This window comes from Rattus norvegicus, chromosome 8 (genome assembly GCF_036323735.1).
Source record: "Rattus norvegicus strain BN/NHsdMcwi chromosome 8, GRCr8, whole genome shotgun sequence".
NCBI classification, from domain to species: Eukaryota; Metazoa; Chordata; class Mammalia; order Rodentia; family Muridae; genus Rattus; species Rattus norvegicus.
The window spans coordinates 32,248,762-32,265,061 of NC_086026.1; the positions used below are offsets into that span (position 1 = coordinate 32,248,762).

General features: G+C 44.4%; 1 protein-coding gene across 4 annotated transcripts in view; it reads left to right on the plus strand.

The window, feature by feature from the left end:
- Eepd1 (endonuclease/exonuclease/phosphatase family domain containing 1) overlaps nucleotides 1-16,300 on the plus strand; it is a 106,315-nt gene that overhangs the window by 14,928 nt on the left and 75,087 nt on the right. Inside the window, exon 2 of one of the 4 annotated variants that reach the window (XR_010053959.1) lies at nucleotides 1,295-1,399. The exons of 2 other annotated variants lie outside the window; for them this stretch is intronic. Coding sequence is in view for 1 of the 2 variants with exons in the window: in XM_063265374.1 (XP_063121444.1) it covers nucleotides 1,577-1,611 (35 nt within the window). In the remaining variant the exon portion in view is untranslated. Of the gene's footprint in view, nucleotides 1-1,294; nucleotides 1,612-16,300 lie in introns of those variants that run through there. One more of the 4 variants, XM_063265374.1, reaches the window with a different exon arrangement.

The following is a 16,300-nucleotide window of genomic DNA, read 5'->3' on the forward strand; positions in this document are numbered from 1 at the left end:
TTGCCTCTGGAGTACCTGCTGCTCTGCTGCTCTGTCTGCTCGGAGTTCTTTCAGCGTGTGGAGACACAGCAATGCCATTCGTGCAGTGCATGTGCGTGCATGCGTTTGCTCTGGCCTTTGCTTCTTCACAAGGACATTCGCAAAGCCACCCAGGTGTCAGATACCGCGTATTTTCTTTTATGACTTTTGAGTCTTTTGTATTTATCCTGCCCACACCTTTTTTTGGATAGCAGTTTCTGACATAATTTGTTTCTACAGCATCTTTCCAAACGCTCGTCTCTATTTTCTGAGAAACAGCTTCTCTTTCCGTTCACACTTCTTATTCGTGAATCGGTGTCACGTTTTAGGGATAGTAGCAGTGTGCAACCAGCATTAACGGTCTAGGGGTAAAGTTGGCCCCTGGCAAGCACAGGATGCCCATAGGCATGGCTGCTCCACTCAGGAGTGTTCAGTGTCCTATGGGCCTGCCAAGTGTGCATTAACCGAGGAGCGGGGCAGTCTGCTGGGTTTCTTGAATTGAAGTGGCTGAAAAAAGAAAAACAACTCACTTTTGTGTGTAAAATCACTAGTATGTGTTCAATGAATCTCAAAACGCACCAGCCAGGTATAGGGGCACATGCCCGTTGTGCCAGTGTTTGGAAGGCAGAGCCAAGAGAATCGTGAGTTTGAGGTTAGCCTGAGCTACAGCCCTATCTCAAGCAAAACAAAATAAAACAAAATCCCAGTCAAATAAAGAACAAAACAAACTAAACCTTGGTACCCGTGCCGAAGTTATAGTCTATAGAGTGTTACAGGGCATGGCGTTTGCTGACTCCTAGCAGTAGCCGAAAGTGTCAGCCGCTCATCAAAGGCTGACTCAAAAGATGTGGCTACTTATAAACCACAGGGCCATTGCTCCAGTGTATCAGTTCTCCCTAAATTCCTCATTTCGGCTCCCAGAAAGGTAAGTGGCAATGGACTTTCATTTTTGCTTTTATTTTTCTTTGACTCGGGACATGTATTACTTACGTCACAGTAGCGAAATCACAGTTGTGAAGTAGCAATGAAGTTAATTTTATGGTTGGGGGAATCTAGTAAAGGGTCACAGTATCAAGAAGGTTGAGAGCCACTGTTGTAGGATTTCCTGCTGATGTAGCCTGTGAATTACCCTGAGTTGGGATAAGTTTTTGAGAAAGAAGGCTGCCTTTGACGCCTTGCAAAGCATTTTCCTAAGTTTTAAGGTTTGCACAGTTTCTTTAAATTGTTCTGAGTTGAATTTTAAGGTTTATTTATTTTTTTACTATTTTTTATGTAGAATATGTGTGAGATCGCCCAGTGGCTGAGGGGAGCACTTCAGCGGATATGAACTACACTGAACAGAGTCAGACAGCACGCAAAATGGCGATGATCTTGAATTATGGTAGTCTTGATGATTCTACATTTAATAATAAAAATATAAGCCGTTGTCAGATAACTGCTAATTTTGACATAGAAGCAAAAGTTGTTTTATCTAAGTCCAGGGTAAACTTAATTTGAAGAACATTTAAGATGATGGATCAAAGTGCTGCTTATCTATGAAAATGAAGAATTTATTGACATGAGCCATGACAGAAGAAACCTGGAGGATGAATGGTAGGCAAGATTTCAAAACTATCTGTTAGCCCTGATCTTGGATATAGTATTTATTTATTTGTTTATTTATTTATTTATTTATTTATTTAGTCTTGAAACAGGGTGCTCAATGTGTAGCCCTGGCTGTTCTAGAACTCTCTATTTAGACCTGGCCTCAAATTCAGAGATCGCCCTGCTTCTATCTTCTGAATGCTAGAATTGAAGGCATGCACTAGCAGACCCAGCTCAGATACAGTATTTGTGTTCGTCAAAATCACAGTTAGGCCAGGAGGGTGGTGCAGTATGGAGTCTGAGGCAGGCTTGTGTCAAGGAATTCTGAGCTCCAAGCTGAGACCCTGTAGTATCTTAAGGCCAGCCTTTCTCTAATAGTAAAAATCAAAGCACAAAGAGAAGGAAAGAAAGGAGGAGGGCCAAAGGATGTCTGGGTGATATTTTGATTGGTCAATTCTTTTGGTGGGTGTTGTATACTTAAATGTATGCATTTCTTCTAAATTGCAGAAGTCCCTTCTATTCTGAAGTTTTACTCACTAGTAAGGACAGTGACCCCTATTTTCTGCCACGTACTTGGAATTCAGAGGAGGAGGGATACTCATTTCTGTAGATAGGGTGGGTATTAGTCAAGAAGGTTGCCTTGATAAAGTTCTGTGGACCCGGTAGCCCAAACAACTGGAATTCATTGTCTCACTGCCGGGGCAAGAGACCACTATGTGTGGTTTAGCAGTATTCTTTGTTTTGTGTTTCCCTGAGGCTCGGTCTCTGCTGAATAGCTAACTAGGCCTTCATCTCCCGTTGTTTTTGCATGGCCCTTCTACCTATCCGAATCCAAATTTTCTCTGCTTGTGAGGACGCTAGTCATTTTGGACGAGGAGATAGTTCATTTTGTAGATTCTGACTTACTGTGGGCTGGTGAAGTTTGAGAGGCCACCATCATTCAGTGTATAAGAAGATAATTTAGGGAGAATTGACTGATGTGTCTTTGGGCCATTTGTGAGGAAGATATGTCTCTGAATACTTTCAAAGTGTTCAGTGCACAGATTAAAGCTGACATCCAGTTCCTGGGGTGACATTGGGGTGACAGCATTCTTTTTAGCCATAGTAGGTCTGACCTAGCTTTTTGGGAGCCAGGGTTAGTTTCCCCTGCACTGCCCTTCAGAAGTGCCAGTCTAGGCATCCTGCTGGAACAAACTGCATTGCCCTGAAGCCCTGTGGTCCAGCTCCACTCCCAGACAGCATCCTTCAGTCTGCCAACTTGGTGCTTGCCCTTAGCCCCAGATAATATTGATGCTTGAGGTTGCAAGAACCTAGACACTAACTTCAGGTAGGGATTTAGTGTCTGTCTGCTGTTTGGAACTGTGTGTTCCTTAGACCTGCAGTGAGAAGGTGAGTCCAGAGTGCCTGTCAGAGAGCCAACACAAGCCAAGCTTTCTCTGACTTTTGTTATTAAGTGTCCAGTTATGGGCTCCCATCCAGATCTCCCAGACCTTAGCAGGTCCCCCACTGCAATTGCATGTAGATGCCATCCACCCTTCTAGACTGAGGGTTTTTACAAGGGTAGGAGCTGGGTTCTGAATCGTAGTTTTTGGCACAGCAGCACTAAGAAATTCATGGCAAGAATATGTTGGTCACATTTATTATTTAATTTGGTTCAAGAGCCACTGTAAGCATTTTATATTCAGTCTCTGACTTCATTCTCATACCAGCAAGTGGCTACAGTATGTCTACCAGACGCATGAGGATGGTGCTTGAAGAATTCAAGCAAGTTTGCAGGAAGTCACCCAGCTGGTGAGAAGGGATCAGGCCCTGTCTCCTTTATGTAGGAGAGAATCTGAAAATGTGGAGAGACCACATCAGGCCCAGGATGGGACACTTCTATATCTAGAGAGGCTGGAGAGACAGCATGAGTTGTGGGAAGAGGGAGCTCAAGGTGGTTGTCAATCAATTGATACGTGGGGAAGTCACCCAGTCTGTCCCAGGGAGGCCAGCAGTGCTGGGTTGTGTGGCGGCTGGGTTTGTTTTTGGAATTAAAATAAAATTTCCACATCATGCAGCTCACGGCGGTAAACTGACAGTAGTTTTTATTATATTCACGGTATTTTACTATAGTCACAGGTGAGGGTTGTGTTGCTGTCACCCATGTAATTCCAGAACATGGAGCATAAACATGGAGCAAGCAGTTTATAAGGGAACTCCATAAGTATTAGCTGTCACTTCCGGTGCCCGTCCTTTCTTCTGGACACTTGGCTGTTTGAACTGGACTCCTTGCCCTCCCCATGTTTCAAGGTTCGTCTTTGTTGCAATGTGTTAGAATTCCATTTTTTTTCCCCTTGAGAGCTGAGTAATCTTTCACTATATTGATGGAAACTAGTTTTTTTTTTAACCTTTAGGCTTTGATGAATAATATTGATTTGAACATAGATGAAGACATTTTTATATGGAAGGTGTTGTCATTGCTCTACACTATATCCAGACAGTCAGGTTGTTGGTTCATAGTTAATTCTATGTTTAACATTTTGAAGAACCGCCAGGCTGTTTTCTAGAGCAGCTGAATCACTTTCCATTTCTGTCAGCAGTACACGAGGGCTCATGTTTTCCAAATGCCTGTCAACACTTATTATTGTCTTTTGATTTTTGACCATAGCCATCCTATTAGGCGTGGAACCGTGTTATCAGGGTTTGAATTTCATTTCTCCACTACCCAGGGATGCTTAGCGTCTTCCCATGTGTTACTGGCTGTTTACTTCTCTTTGGAGAAATATCTAGATGGAAGCCTGGGCTTAGGTTATCTTCAAAGTCATTGCTAAGCGGAGGAACACAGAGATGATGCTGACTGCTTCTCTTCCCCTCTTTCTTGCCATTTAGTCAGAGAGTCATTGTACCAGGACACAAACTGGGAAATTTCTCTGTAATAGGAGAACGTTCTCGACATCCTACCCGAAGGAAACTCCATCTGGGAAGACCTTGGCACCTTCCTCTTGGCGTGTTGCATGATTCTGGCAGAAGCAGTGTGTCTGAGCAGGCCTTGTAGGAGAGTCCTTCAGAGGTACTGAGTGTCCTCCAACTTCACATTTAAGTTATGTGTTTTGGATGGAAGTTTGAGCACTCATCTGGAGCCAAGGTTTGCAGTGAGAGGTAAACACTGGGGATCTCACTTCAGTGCCTGCAGTCCACAGGCCCCTCAGGCAGGAGAAGTGCCTTGAAGGAACACCTGCTGGAGGATGCTGGCCAAGCCATCACACACAGATGAAATTACATGCAGCATGTTTACTTCCTGATCCCTCTGAGTCCTAGCCGTGACACACTGAGTCATACCCTTCACTTCAAGGGACCCTGCAAGGTTTCACTTCCCTTTGCTTTTGTGTTTAACATGACATTTCTCTTGTCATGCACCTCCTATCCGCTTGCAAGGTAAAGCGGTACTTAAATGTACTTAGACGTACCGGTGGGAATTATGAAATTGTTAATTCACAAAAGAACCTGCTGAGCTCTGAAGATTTCCAGCTAGCGACTGCTTCCGAAGGCCTTGTCCTCAGGAGCAGTTCCCTCACTCTCTCCATCTACCACGTGTATGCAGCCCCACTCCCGTCGTCCCTGGTGGTCTGTCGTTGTGTTTAGTTATCTTGTTACCTCGGTGATCTCTCTAATGTACATCCTTTCTGTATTAGCCTGTCTCCTATAGTGGTAACAGGACACCTTAAACTAGGCGATTTATCTGAGTACAGATCTGTTTTGTTCCTGGCTCTAGAGGCCGGGAGGTGCCCAAGAACAGAGTGCCAGCAGCTAGTGAGGACCGAGGGGGCTGCATTGTCCCTGTGGTGGATGGTGGAACACTGAAAGGCAAGATACTGGAGAGGGCCAAGCTTGCTTTTGAAGAGATGGCTCAAGGGTTAGGAGTATGTATTTTCAGATCTGTGCTAAGCTGGGGGGAAAAAAAGATGATGTTTTCCTTCCTTTCTTTCTTGGTGCTTAGTCATGGGGTCACTGCACCTGGACACAGTTTGGAATACTGTCTCTGTGGTAGGAAGAAGTGCTCAACGTTGTACCAAATCCATCTTCCCTCTGAGAAAATCTCGGGGACCCGAGTTCAGTTCCTCCTACTCACATCAGATGGCTCATAATCACCTGTAACTGGAGCCCTAGCGGTTTCAACAACTAACACAATCACACATATACATAATTTCAAAACAAAACAAAACGAGCTCTTCTGATAACCAATGTGCTCCCCCAGCAAGGGGTAGTCCACTGTGGGGACAAAGCTTTCTGTTCTAACCACCTGTAATTTGACCCAATACCTTTCACTAAGAGTGGTGTATGACCTTGGGGGAACATGTTCAAACCAGACCATTTTATTTGTAATTCAAGACCAGTTTTCTAAAGGCCTCCTCATTGGAAACAAAGGCCAGTTGATCAGAACTCGGAAGTCCTCTCACACAGTTGGAGGCCTCAGTTGTGACTAGTTACAATTTTTCTCCTTTGCTACTCTCATTTTCTATAGTTAATTTTACCATTCCCCATGCTTTACATGTTTAAAAAGTTCTGATTTTAATTCTGTGTATTTGTGGGCAGTGTATGTACTTGCTGGTGTAGGTGTGTGCACACATGTGCTTGTGGAAGCCAGACATGGATACTGGAATCTTTCTGTGGTTGCTCTCTACCTGTGTCTATTCAGACAAGATCTGTTCAGACATAAACTGAAACTCACTGGCTCCGCTAGGCTAGTTGCCCAGCGATCTTCAGGGGTTCGCCTGTCTCTGCTTCTCTTCCCAATATCGTGGCTATAGGTGTGTACCAGCAGGCTCAGCCTTTTACAAGGGTGCTGTGGGTTTGAACTCGTGTTTGCCTGCCAGGAATTTTTTCGGCTGAGCTGTCTTTCCAGCCTCTCATGCTTTTATCTTTAGGAAATAAATTATTGTCTATACTCTAAACCTTAGATTCTCCGAGTATATTTTTGTATAAGTATATACACAGATACTAATGGACCTAGCAGAAAACCCAAAACATACACTGCTGCTGGCATAAAAGCAGACAGACCCCAAATACTGAGCCTAAATTACAAATACTTGAATTTTAACCCGATTTTATTTGCGCAAAATAAATCGAGCAGTGAGTCAGACTTCATCACAGGTCGAGCTTGAGATCAGCAACGTCGAAATTATCTTTCAGATAGGATCAATTAATGGAGTCTTACTTTTATAAGCCTGTTTTACATCTCATGTGTCCCTAGGTTTGTATATATCTGACCACAGACAGAAGTTTGTATATTTCTCCACCCACAGAGTGTCTGGCTATGTGACAGCTATAAATATATCCATCTTTAAAAATAGATCTTTATCTTTAGTGCTAATTACATCTCGGCTTCCTTCACGTTGTCAGGGAGTAAGAGTACTTGGGAGAACCTGTGCACAATTGGCAGGATACTGCCTTCTGACTAATTGTTTGCAAGTTCTCTCTCCTGCAGCTCGTTATGGCAATGGCACTATTGGTGATTTACTATCAACACGACAGATGGAAACAGGGGCTCTTTCTTGCTGTCCAGTGGCCTGGTGGCTGCTGGAGCTGGAGCCACGAACCTTGACTTTATTTTTATTTTTCATGGTTCAAGGCCAGACTGTACAGCACCAGTTTTCCTTGTTTGTATATGTGGAGCACTTCATTATTTGTATGAAACCTTCAAAATCATAGGAAAGATGCTTGGGCTCACGTTCTTGAGGCCTTGGTGCTGTTTACCATTGTGCTGGTCTTTGTATTCCTTCAGAACATGAGAAATCACCTTCCCAATGAGACTTGATGGTCAGCAGTGCTCACTACCCTCTGATGAAGCTATCAGTGGAGCCACTTTTGCCTGGCATAGCGTGTCCCTGCTGGTCTCACATTGAGGGACAGTGGTACCTATTCAAAAGCATAGGGGATAAGAAGAGTTCCTTCTGGCTGTGGGGACCGTTGACTCAGGATCTCGATCTTGGGCAGATTGCACAGACATTGTGGCTGGTGGCAGGGAGTGATCATGCCAGGGCTGCTAACTGTAGAACTGCTCAAAGAGGCTGCAATGGTGCCACTGCCTCTTCCGACCAGCCAATGCTGTTTCCTGTTTCCTGAAGCTACCACTCTTGGTGGATGTGCCCTGACCCTCAGGCCCTGGGCAATGCATCTGTTTGTTTACAGGTATTAGGGACAGAACCCCAGGGTCTTGCTTGTGCCAGGCAAGCACTCTACCACAGAGCTGTATTCCAGATCCTGGACAGTGCTTTTAAAATGCTTTTTAGTCAAGGACAACTTTCCTTAAATGAAATCTTCTGTGGCAGCAGGTTTCACCCTGTGGGTTGAGGCAGGCCCCTCTGGGGATCAAATGGTCCTTTTACAGGGTCATATATCAGATATCATGCATATCCGATATTTATATTACAAGTCATAACAGTAGCAAAGTTACAGTTGTGAAGTAGCAACAAAAATAATTTTATGGTTTGGGGGGTGTCACAACATGAGGAATCGTTTTAACGAGTTGCAGCATTAGGAAGGTTGAGAACCAGAGTCTTATAGACGAGTACAACACACCACTCTGGTAAAAGATGAGCTGCTGTGGGCTAGGGCTTGTGGAGTCTGGGAGGTACACTGTGCAAAGAAGCATGGACAAAATCCTGTGTGGACATTTTTTATCATCTGGCTCAATGTCAGTCTGTCTCCCTGCTCATGTTTCTAGGCTCTGTTTGCTGCCAACAACCCATAGATGATCATGGGACTGTTTGCTGCTGGTTCATCAGTTTGTTTTCTGGGCCTTCTGAGTGCTATTAATGTCCTCCGCATTGGTCTTTGTAGGATGATCACTTTCCCAAGCATAAACACTTGTTGGCTTTCTCGGGTGCAGACCCTGAACAGGTGGGGCCACCTGCACCAGAGGTTACTGTCTTCTTCAAAATACAGTTCCATTTTTAAGGTTTGCTTTTTTCCTTAAACAAATACTACTAATAATGAACCAATCGGTAGGGGCTACATTGGCCCCAGCAGGCAGTGCATTTATGGCAGGCTCTCTTGGCCTGAGTTCTATCAGCTTTGATTGTTTAAAAATTATACTTTTCATATTGAGGTGATGGGAGATTCACAGACTATTGGTATTTTTAGGAAGCTCATTGTTTGTGGTGGGACTGGCTCATGTTTTATATGCTATTTAGTGAATCCTTGCTCTCTATTCACTAGATACTACAAGGGCCTGCCTTCTCTACCTGTGAAAACCAAAGGCTCTCTAGAAATCTCCAAATGAATGTTTCCTAGGGCAGAACAGGCCCATGCCTGTGCTTTAGAAGCACTTTAAAGTCATAAGGAGTGGCAAAGGGACTCTACCATTGCTGGAATGATTTTCCCTGGCTAGAGGGGAAGTTAAGGCAGTCAACAGGCAAGGAGAGACCCAGGGCAGAGCTTATGGGGTCTCAACTGAACAGGGGAGGAGGTGTCAGAGGAGACATACTGAAAAGAGGTGACTGCTGTATCACTGTGACATTGAAGGGAACATGTGGGCAGTGTCTTACAGGGAGATCTGGGAGGCAATGGCAGTGGGTTCCTGTGATTTTGAGACATAGGTTTGTGACAAAGACCAAGCTGGAGAATAGGCAGAATAGAAGACAGGATGATGAGGAAAGGCCCAGAGTACCCTCAACTGTCCCTGCCCCTTATTGGCACTTATTGAGTAGAGGAGGCACTAAGAACTACTGGTCTACCTTGCTGGTGATGGGGCTGGGCTTGAGTAAGAATGTGAGAGGCAGGGAAACTATGCAAAGGCCTGAGGGGGAAAAGCCTCCTAGGAAAAGTGATGCAAGGCCTTCCAGATTTTGTGGGAGGGGGTGTAAAACCACTTGGAAGATAGCAGGTATTTGAGGAAAAGCCTGAAGCTAATCTTCTCCCTCTGGGAAAGGGCAGGAAGTTTGGAAGAATGTCAGCGTTTCTTATCTCTGTGCTGCCTTTTAAAGTAGGAAAAATTAACTTGAGTCCTACTGTATGTCTGAGTAAAATCACCTCAGTTCAGATGCTGAGCCCTCTCTTTTGTAGTTAGCAGCAGAGTGTTTATAGTGTTTTAAATGCTAAAGACTTAGTGTTTGCAAGCCTCTGTGGGGATTATAAAAACAGAAATGTATTTGGAATGATGTTTTCATTGTTTTGTGTGTAGAGGAAGGCTTAAAATTTAAGATATTGTATTTGACATCGGATCATGTTAGTTTGATATGTGTTTTGCTCTTATTGTAAATATGATTCAAAATTAAATTCCTAATACCCAAAGTAACCAAATGTATCATTGTCAGTGAGGGAAATGGCATATGGTACAATATTGTACGTGTTAAAAATAGTGCTGCCTAGCCCAGTGTAGCTCTTAGGTACTTTGAATGCCTTTGATGGGAGGAGAAAAAGTTCCAGCATGGTTTAATCTGCTTTGACTTAAACGGGTATTGCATGTTTTTATAGAAAGAAAGTGTGTCAGGAATTGGGCTAGGGTTGAGAGCAGGGATCCACTGCAGATGGGAATGAGGAAGCTTTAGGGGATGACTGTGGTAGAGGTCACGCATCACCCGTGCACTGCAGAGGGTGGGTTCTCTGCTATGTAAAGTTATTGCTGTCTGCTTTAATGGTGTCTGATACAAGTTAGCAGCTCTCATGTCTTCTTGTTTGACTAGTCTTTTTAGTAGGTGCTGAGTGTAAAAGAAGTCATTTCAGTCCCTAGGGCTCATCTTTAGGAACACAAGATGAGGTTGTGTCAACTCATGGAATTAATTGTAAAGCATTTGGCACATTCCTGGTTCATGGTCATTACCCATGGCCATTGTCACCTTCCTCTCTGTCCCTGTCATAAGGCCTGGCTGCCTAGTGCAGGCTCATTGGAGAGCCTTACCTACTATTTACATGCTACTGTCAGAATGGGACTTCCAAAATTAAAACCCCAATCTTCCTGAGAGCATTGCTTTAGGAAGGCCCTCATATGCCATTTGTGCGTGCCTGTGTGTGTGTGTGTGTGTGTGTGTGTGTGTGTGTGTGTGTTCCTGGTACCCTGTGCTGACAAGGGAGGACCTCCATCACACTGAACCCTTCACTGTCCCCTATCTCCGAGTCATTTATGTTTTTGTCAGTCAGACTTACTTACCTTTCTCCTGCCAACCCCAGTTTTCCTTATAGTCCAGAGTCCCAAAGCTGGGACCTTCCCATCTTTTTATCCCTGTCCCCAAGTCTTTAGGTATTGTCATTACCATAATGACCCAGATTCTGCCTATGAATTGCGGCATCTGCCAGTAATACCTGGCTCAGTGTCCAGCAACCAGGACACTGTTGAAAAAAGTAAACCATTTGAGGGGATTAAACCACCGTTTCAGTTGCCCACAAGGAGACAGCTTGGCTCCAGGTATGATTTAGAAGCTTAAAGTCCAGCCCTCCACATGTTGTTCCAAATTATCTATTCATATGAAAATACCTTTTTGAAAGTAGGTACCATGTTTAATGTATGCATGCCAATCCAAAGGGAGAGGAAAGCAAAGGTCCAGAGCCCTTCTCTCTGTGGCTCTTTGTTCAAGGGAAAACTCCTCTTTGGTTCCCAGAGTGTGATTGTGCCTGGGAAAGGGCTCTTGGTCTTTGCATGAAGTAGATGGTGTTTGTCACAGGGAAAATTCTTTCTGCCTGTGGTCTTGGCATCTCCCAGCCCCATGGTGGAAATGCTTTCTTTGCATGGGGCTAAGAGAGAGTACCCAGGAGCCAGCTGTTAATCTGCAAAGCCTCACTTGGCTATATCCAGGATGTCACCATTCTCACAGGTAACTGCTCCCTCATATAGAGGAAGATGTAAGCCAATGAGGATCTGATTGTCTAAAGACATATGTGGCAGCAGAGTTAGGGCGTGCTCAGATTAAATGGGGCTTCCTTCTTTATGGAGTTGTTAAGTGCATTTATTTTTGTACCTCGTGTGTTCGTTTGTCCTTTCTTGCACTTTTCATCAGGAGTAGGGGAAACTGCAGACCAGCGGCCGAGTCTTGGTCCATCTGTTCTAATATTGCTAACAGCAACGGCAAAAAACAAGGGCTCCCGTCGGTTGCTCCCACTTCCTATCTCTTGTTTCTCACCAGGAACCAGAGCATTGCACAAAAATGAAGGTGATTTATAAACCTGTGGCATGAGGGGAAATTAAAAATCTGTGATATTGCTGCTGGGAACTTATCTTACAAACAAGTGTGGAGAGTTACACATCGCTGTGACAGAAGAGGACAGAGAGGGCATGTGGAGAGGCTCCTATTCTATGTTGTTCAGAGGATAGACCACAGAGTGGTATACAGCTCCTCTCGTTTTCATGTAAGAAAGAGGGCAGTAAGAGTATATATTCATTCATGTTTATAGTACATTGAGAGATCCTGGCTAGACACCAGTCAGTAAAATGACAACCTAGTGGGAGGATGGGGTGAGAGCCAAACCCTCAGTGTGTCTCTCTTCATAGCATGGTGGTTATTGAACTCTATGACTGGGACCTTTCTAAAGGTTATACATAGTTATACATGAATAAAAACAATACCTAGGATAAACATTTTCAGTGTTTTAATTTATAAATAAATAGACTAATTCTTTTATCTTTTTAAGTTAAAACCAAATGGCCCACCAATGGATTTGCCCTACAGAGTCCCATAGCTGCTATAAACCTTTCATTCTGTCCTTGTGGTACAGACAGCCATGGTTTGCCTTCTCTCATGAGACTGGGAAAGTAGATGAGTCAGCATGGAACTCGATCCCTGTCAGTCTCTGTCAGGGCCTCTGCATGGTGGAAGCAGCCGTGAGCTACTTCTTTGCCACTGATAGTGCCCACCAGCACACAGACTCCGGCATTAAAGTGACACTGTGGGGTTAAATTCCTTGCTTATGTTTTTACCTTTTCTTCCTTTTCTGACCCTGCTGTGTATGTCCTGTATCCTGTGAACTCTTTCTTCTTCTTCCATAAAAAGCAGGGGCCACATATCAGCAGGAGGAGCTAGTTGGGGGTGAGCAGGGCCTCCAGGTGGTTATGGTGAGGCAGGCTTTAGAGAAGAGGCCAGGGGATGGCAGTCTGTGCCTAAGCTCACTCACAGGTTCCTTTGTTTTGTTTATTCACAATTCGCTGAACAGTGGGTCATCCCTGAGTATCTTGTGACATGCAGATGGTCCATACATTGTGATGTTCTCTCCACAGGGACTCAGAGAAACCTGGTTCACTTGGCAGAAGTTCTGGAGTTGGCTATTGCAACCCTGTGCTCCTCAGAGGTCACAGAGTACTCAGTGGGCCAGAGAGTGAGTTCTGGGTGGCCGCTGGCCTTTGCATCGAGCCTGCCTGACACCCCCAGAACAGCTCTGCTCCAATAATAGCTCAGAACTGCACCCTCAGCTGCTCGCAGGAAGCCCAGAACCTGTTACCGCTTTGGCACTGGGGATGTTGTCAAAACACAGTCCGTGAGCCTGTTATGCACCTGATGAGCAGCTTTGTTTTGAGCAACTAATGTGGTTTTGTTTGCTTTCTTCAGACTGAGAAATTTCCATATTCGTGAACCTTTCTACTCTAGCTGTTCAGTACAGATGTGTGTTCCAGCAGCGGTAATGAAATGCTAGCTGTCACTGGCGGGCTTCCTCTCCGCCCATCTTCTTGCTGCTTCCAGATGACTCCCAGCCCTAACGTTTTGTTTAGTTTGATTTTTGTGGCACTGGGGTTGAATGCAGGGTTGTGTGTATACAGGCAAGTGCTCTCCCACTGAGTTATATCCTTGACTTCAGTTCTTTATAAAGTATATTTTATAGATTGTATATAGTCTTCTAAACAGTTTAATCAAAGAAGCAAACTGTATTATTTTGTTCTTTTATACTTCGTCTTGTTATTTTGAAAAACTCTTTCTTTTCCTAGTGTAGGGGTCAGCCAGTCTTTTCTGTCAGGGGTCAGGTGTAGCATAAACACTTTAGGCTTTTTTGCCCTCTTTTATGTAAGTTGTAAGTTTCTTGCAGTTCCTCAGACAGGACATACATGAGTAGACTGTTTGCCAGCGGAATGTTGTTATCACTAATGTTTGACTTTCGTATAATTTTTTATGTTATGAAATGTGTACTCCCCTTTTGATATTTTTAAACTGTTAAAATACCAAAACAAAGGTGAGAGGGAGAGAGTACAGGGTGGGGGAAGGGAGTAAATCAAATGTATGATATACAAAGGACACATTTAACTTAAAAATGCCAAAAATCAGTCTTGGGAGGTAGCTCAGTGGCTAAAGCTTTGCAAATGTGAGGACAGGAGGGGCACTGCCAGAGCTCACAGAAATACCAGCTGTGTCATAATGCCAGTGTTTGGATGCTGGAGAGGGGGACATTGAGCAAGCCACCTGGCTACATGGGCCTTATAAGTGAGCTCTGGATTCAACTGAGAGAGTGTGCCTTAATAAGTAAGGCAGAGGGAACCCCTGCTGTCAACCTTAGGCCTCCACATACCTGTGCACACACATTTGCATGAACATTTGTACACACACACACACACACACACACACACACACACACACACACACACACCCCACACGCACACAGAGGAAAAACGACAAAACCATTCTTATAAGAATGTAAACAGGTAGGCCACGTTCTGGACATAACCCATCGGCCATAATTTGTGAACACTTACTCTGGAGCACTGAGTTTCAGACATGTCTGTGAAATAGGAGGTGGTATCCCGATAGCAGCCAAAGACAGTGCTTAACCAGAACACATCTTAAGCAAGTGACAGAGTCCAGAGGTACACGCAGCCTGGGAATATAAGATCTAGGGTCATGGAGGGCAGGTCAAGGATTTGGAACAATATGTCTCCTGTTCCTTCCCTTGAAGATTGGTAGCATCTTTCAGAACCAGTAGCAGATTACTGACTTTTTGGTTTTGAGAAATATCTTCATTAAAAATGGCCCTTAATATGGGAGCCTGTTGTTCCAGCTCTTAGAAGGTGGAGATAGTGGACTCCTGTAGGACGCTGGAGAGCTGGACTAGCCTTACTGCTGGGCTCTGGATTCAAATTTGAGATCCTGTTTCCATTTATAACCCCCCCCCCCAACCCCCTAGCTTCTAAATCACCAACCAAAGAGCACACATGCAGGGAATGTAGCAGAGGATGCAGTAGCAGAGGATGGCCTTGTCAGGCATCAGTGAGTAGAGAGGCCCTTGGTCCTGGGAAGGCTCGATTCCCTAGTGTATGGGAATGCCAGGGCAGTGAGGTGGGAGTGGGTGGGTCGGAGGGGGAGAATCCTCATAGAGGGGAAGGGGATGGGATATGAGTGTTTTGGAGGGGAAACCAGAAAAGGGGATAACATTTGAAACGTAAATAAATACATAAACTATCCAATAAAAAATACAAACCAACAAAACTTAAAAAACAAACAACTCAGCTATTTCCCTAGTCCCCACTTTTACCTTTAAAAAGATTTAGGGGCTGAAGAGATCATTAATTTTTTTTTGATGAAAACAAAACAAAACAAAATACAGAAAACAAAAACAAAAACAAAAACCCAATTGACATTGACGGAAGTTCCTTTGCCAGCTGTAGGCCTTCAGACAAACTCAGAAGCCAACCACAAGGGCACACCTCCGTATTCCCAGCTATGACGTTGGAGGAACATTTGAGCCCAAGAGTTCAAAACCAGCCTGGGTAATATAAGACTGTGTCTCAAAACTGGAAAAGAGACAAACATTCAAAAGATGTGTGAAGGACAAAATCAGTGCTCAGTGAGTAGCCCATGTGCTACCTGTGCAGCTTGAGCAAGAGACCCTCATTGCTTTGATGATCCTTCTGTGCTCTTCTAATGCCTGGGATCTATTTGCAAGAAGTGTGTCCCCCATTGGTCCCTTACTTTCCTGTAGTCATACACAGGAGTTCTTATCCCTAGACTGTAGATGCAGTGTGCTGCTTAAAACTGGAGTAACTGCCCATGCACTCCCTGGGGCTTGCTTTTATTTCAGTCAGTCCTCTGTTTCCGAGGTTCCTCCTTGCCTTGTGCTCCTGGCTGTGCTCTACTCAGTTTTACTGCAGGACTGTATTCCGTCGGGTGCGTGTCCCATGATGTGCTTATCCATTCTGTTGTTGAACATTTAGTCCATTTTTGGGCTTTTGTTATTACAAGCTGTACTGCTGGGAATATCCTTACATATGTGTGTTAGTGCCTATCTATGCCCACCTCTTTCTCTTGGGAATAGATTAAATGGTAGAGAGGCTAGCATTGGAATTTTATTTTATTGAACATACGAGGACCAAGTATCCATGTGCTAAGCTTGTGAATCTCCAGATTGCTTGCTCTAACTCCTGTTGCTGTGGTCCATCACCACCAAGCCATCTCTGTGGTCCCTTGTCTTGCTTCTTTGGAGGGATGCCCTATGCACCCTATGCACCATGAGTTGGAGTGGCCTCTTTAAGGAGATTCCTGCCAGTATTCCTTTGAGTAGTTCTAGAGCAGCTCCAATTGTTGACTTCAGGTCTTTGTTCTGCAGCCGTGCGTGACGGGGTCCTGTGTCTGCTCATCATGTCTCCTTTAGGCTCTGTAGCAAAGAAAGTAATTTTTTTCAGTGTGACAGTAGTGGGGCTGGCTGAAGCCTACAACTTGGCTGTCTTCGGATCCTCAGGAAGCCGTGTATCTTTCTGGAGGTTGTGTCCTAGGGTTCGTTTGAGCAAGCTTTTTAGATACCACAGCCGGAA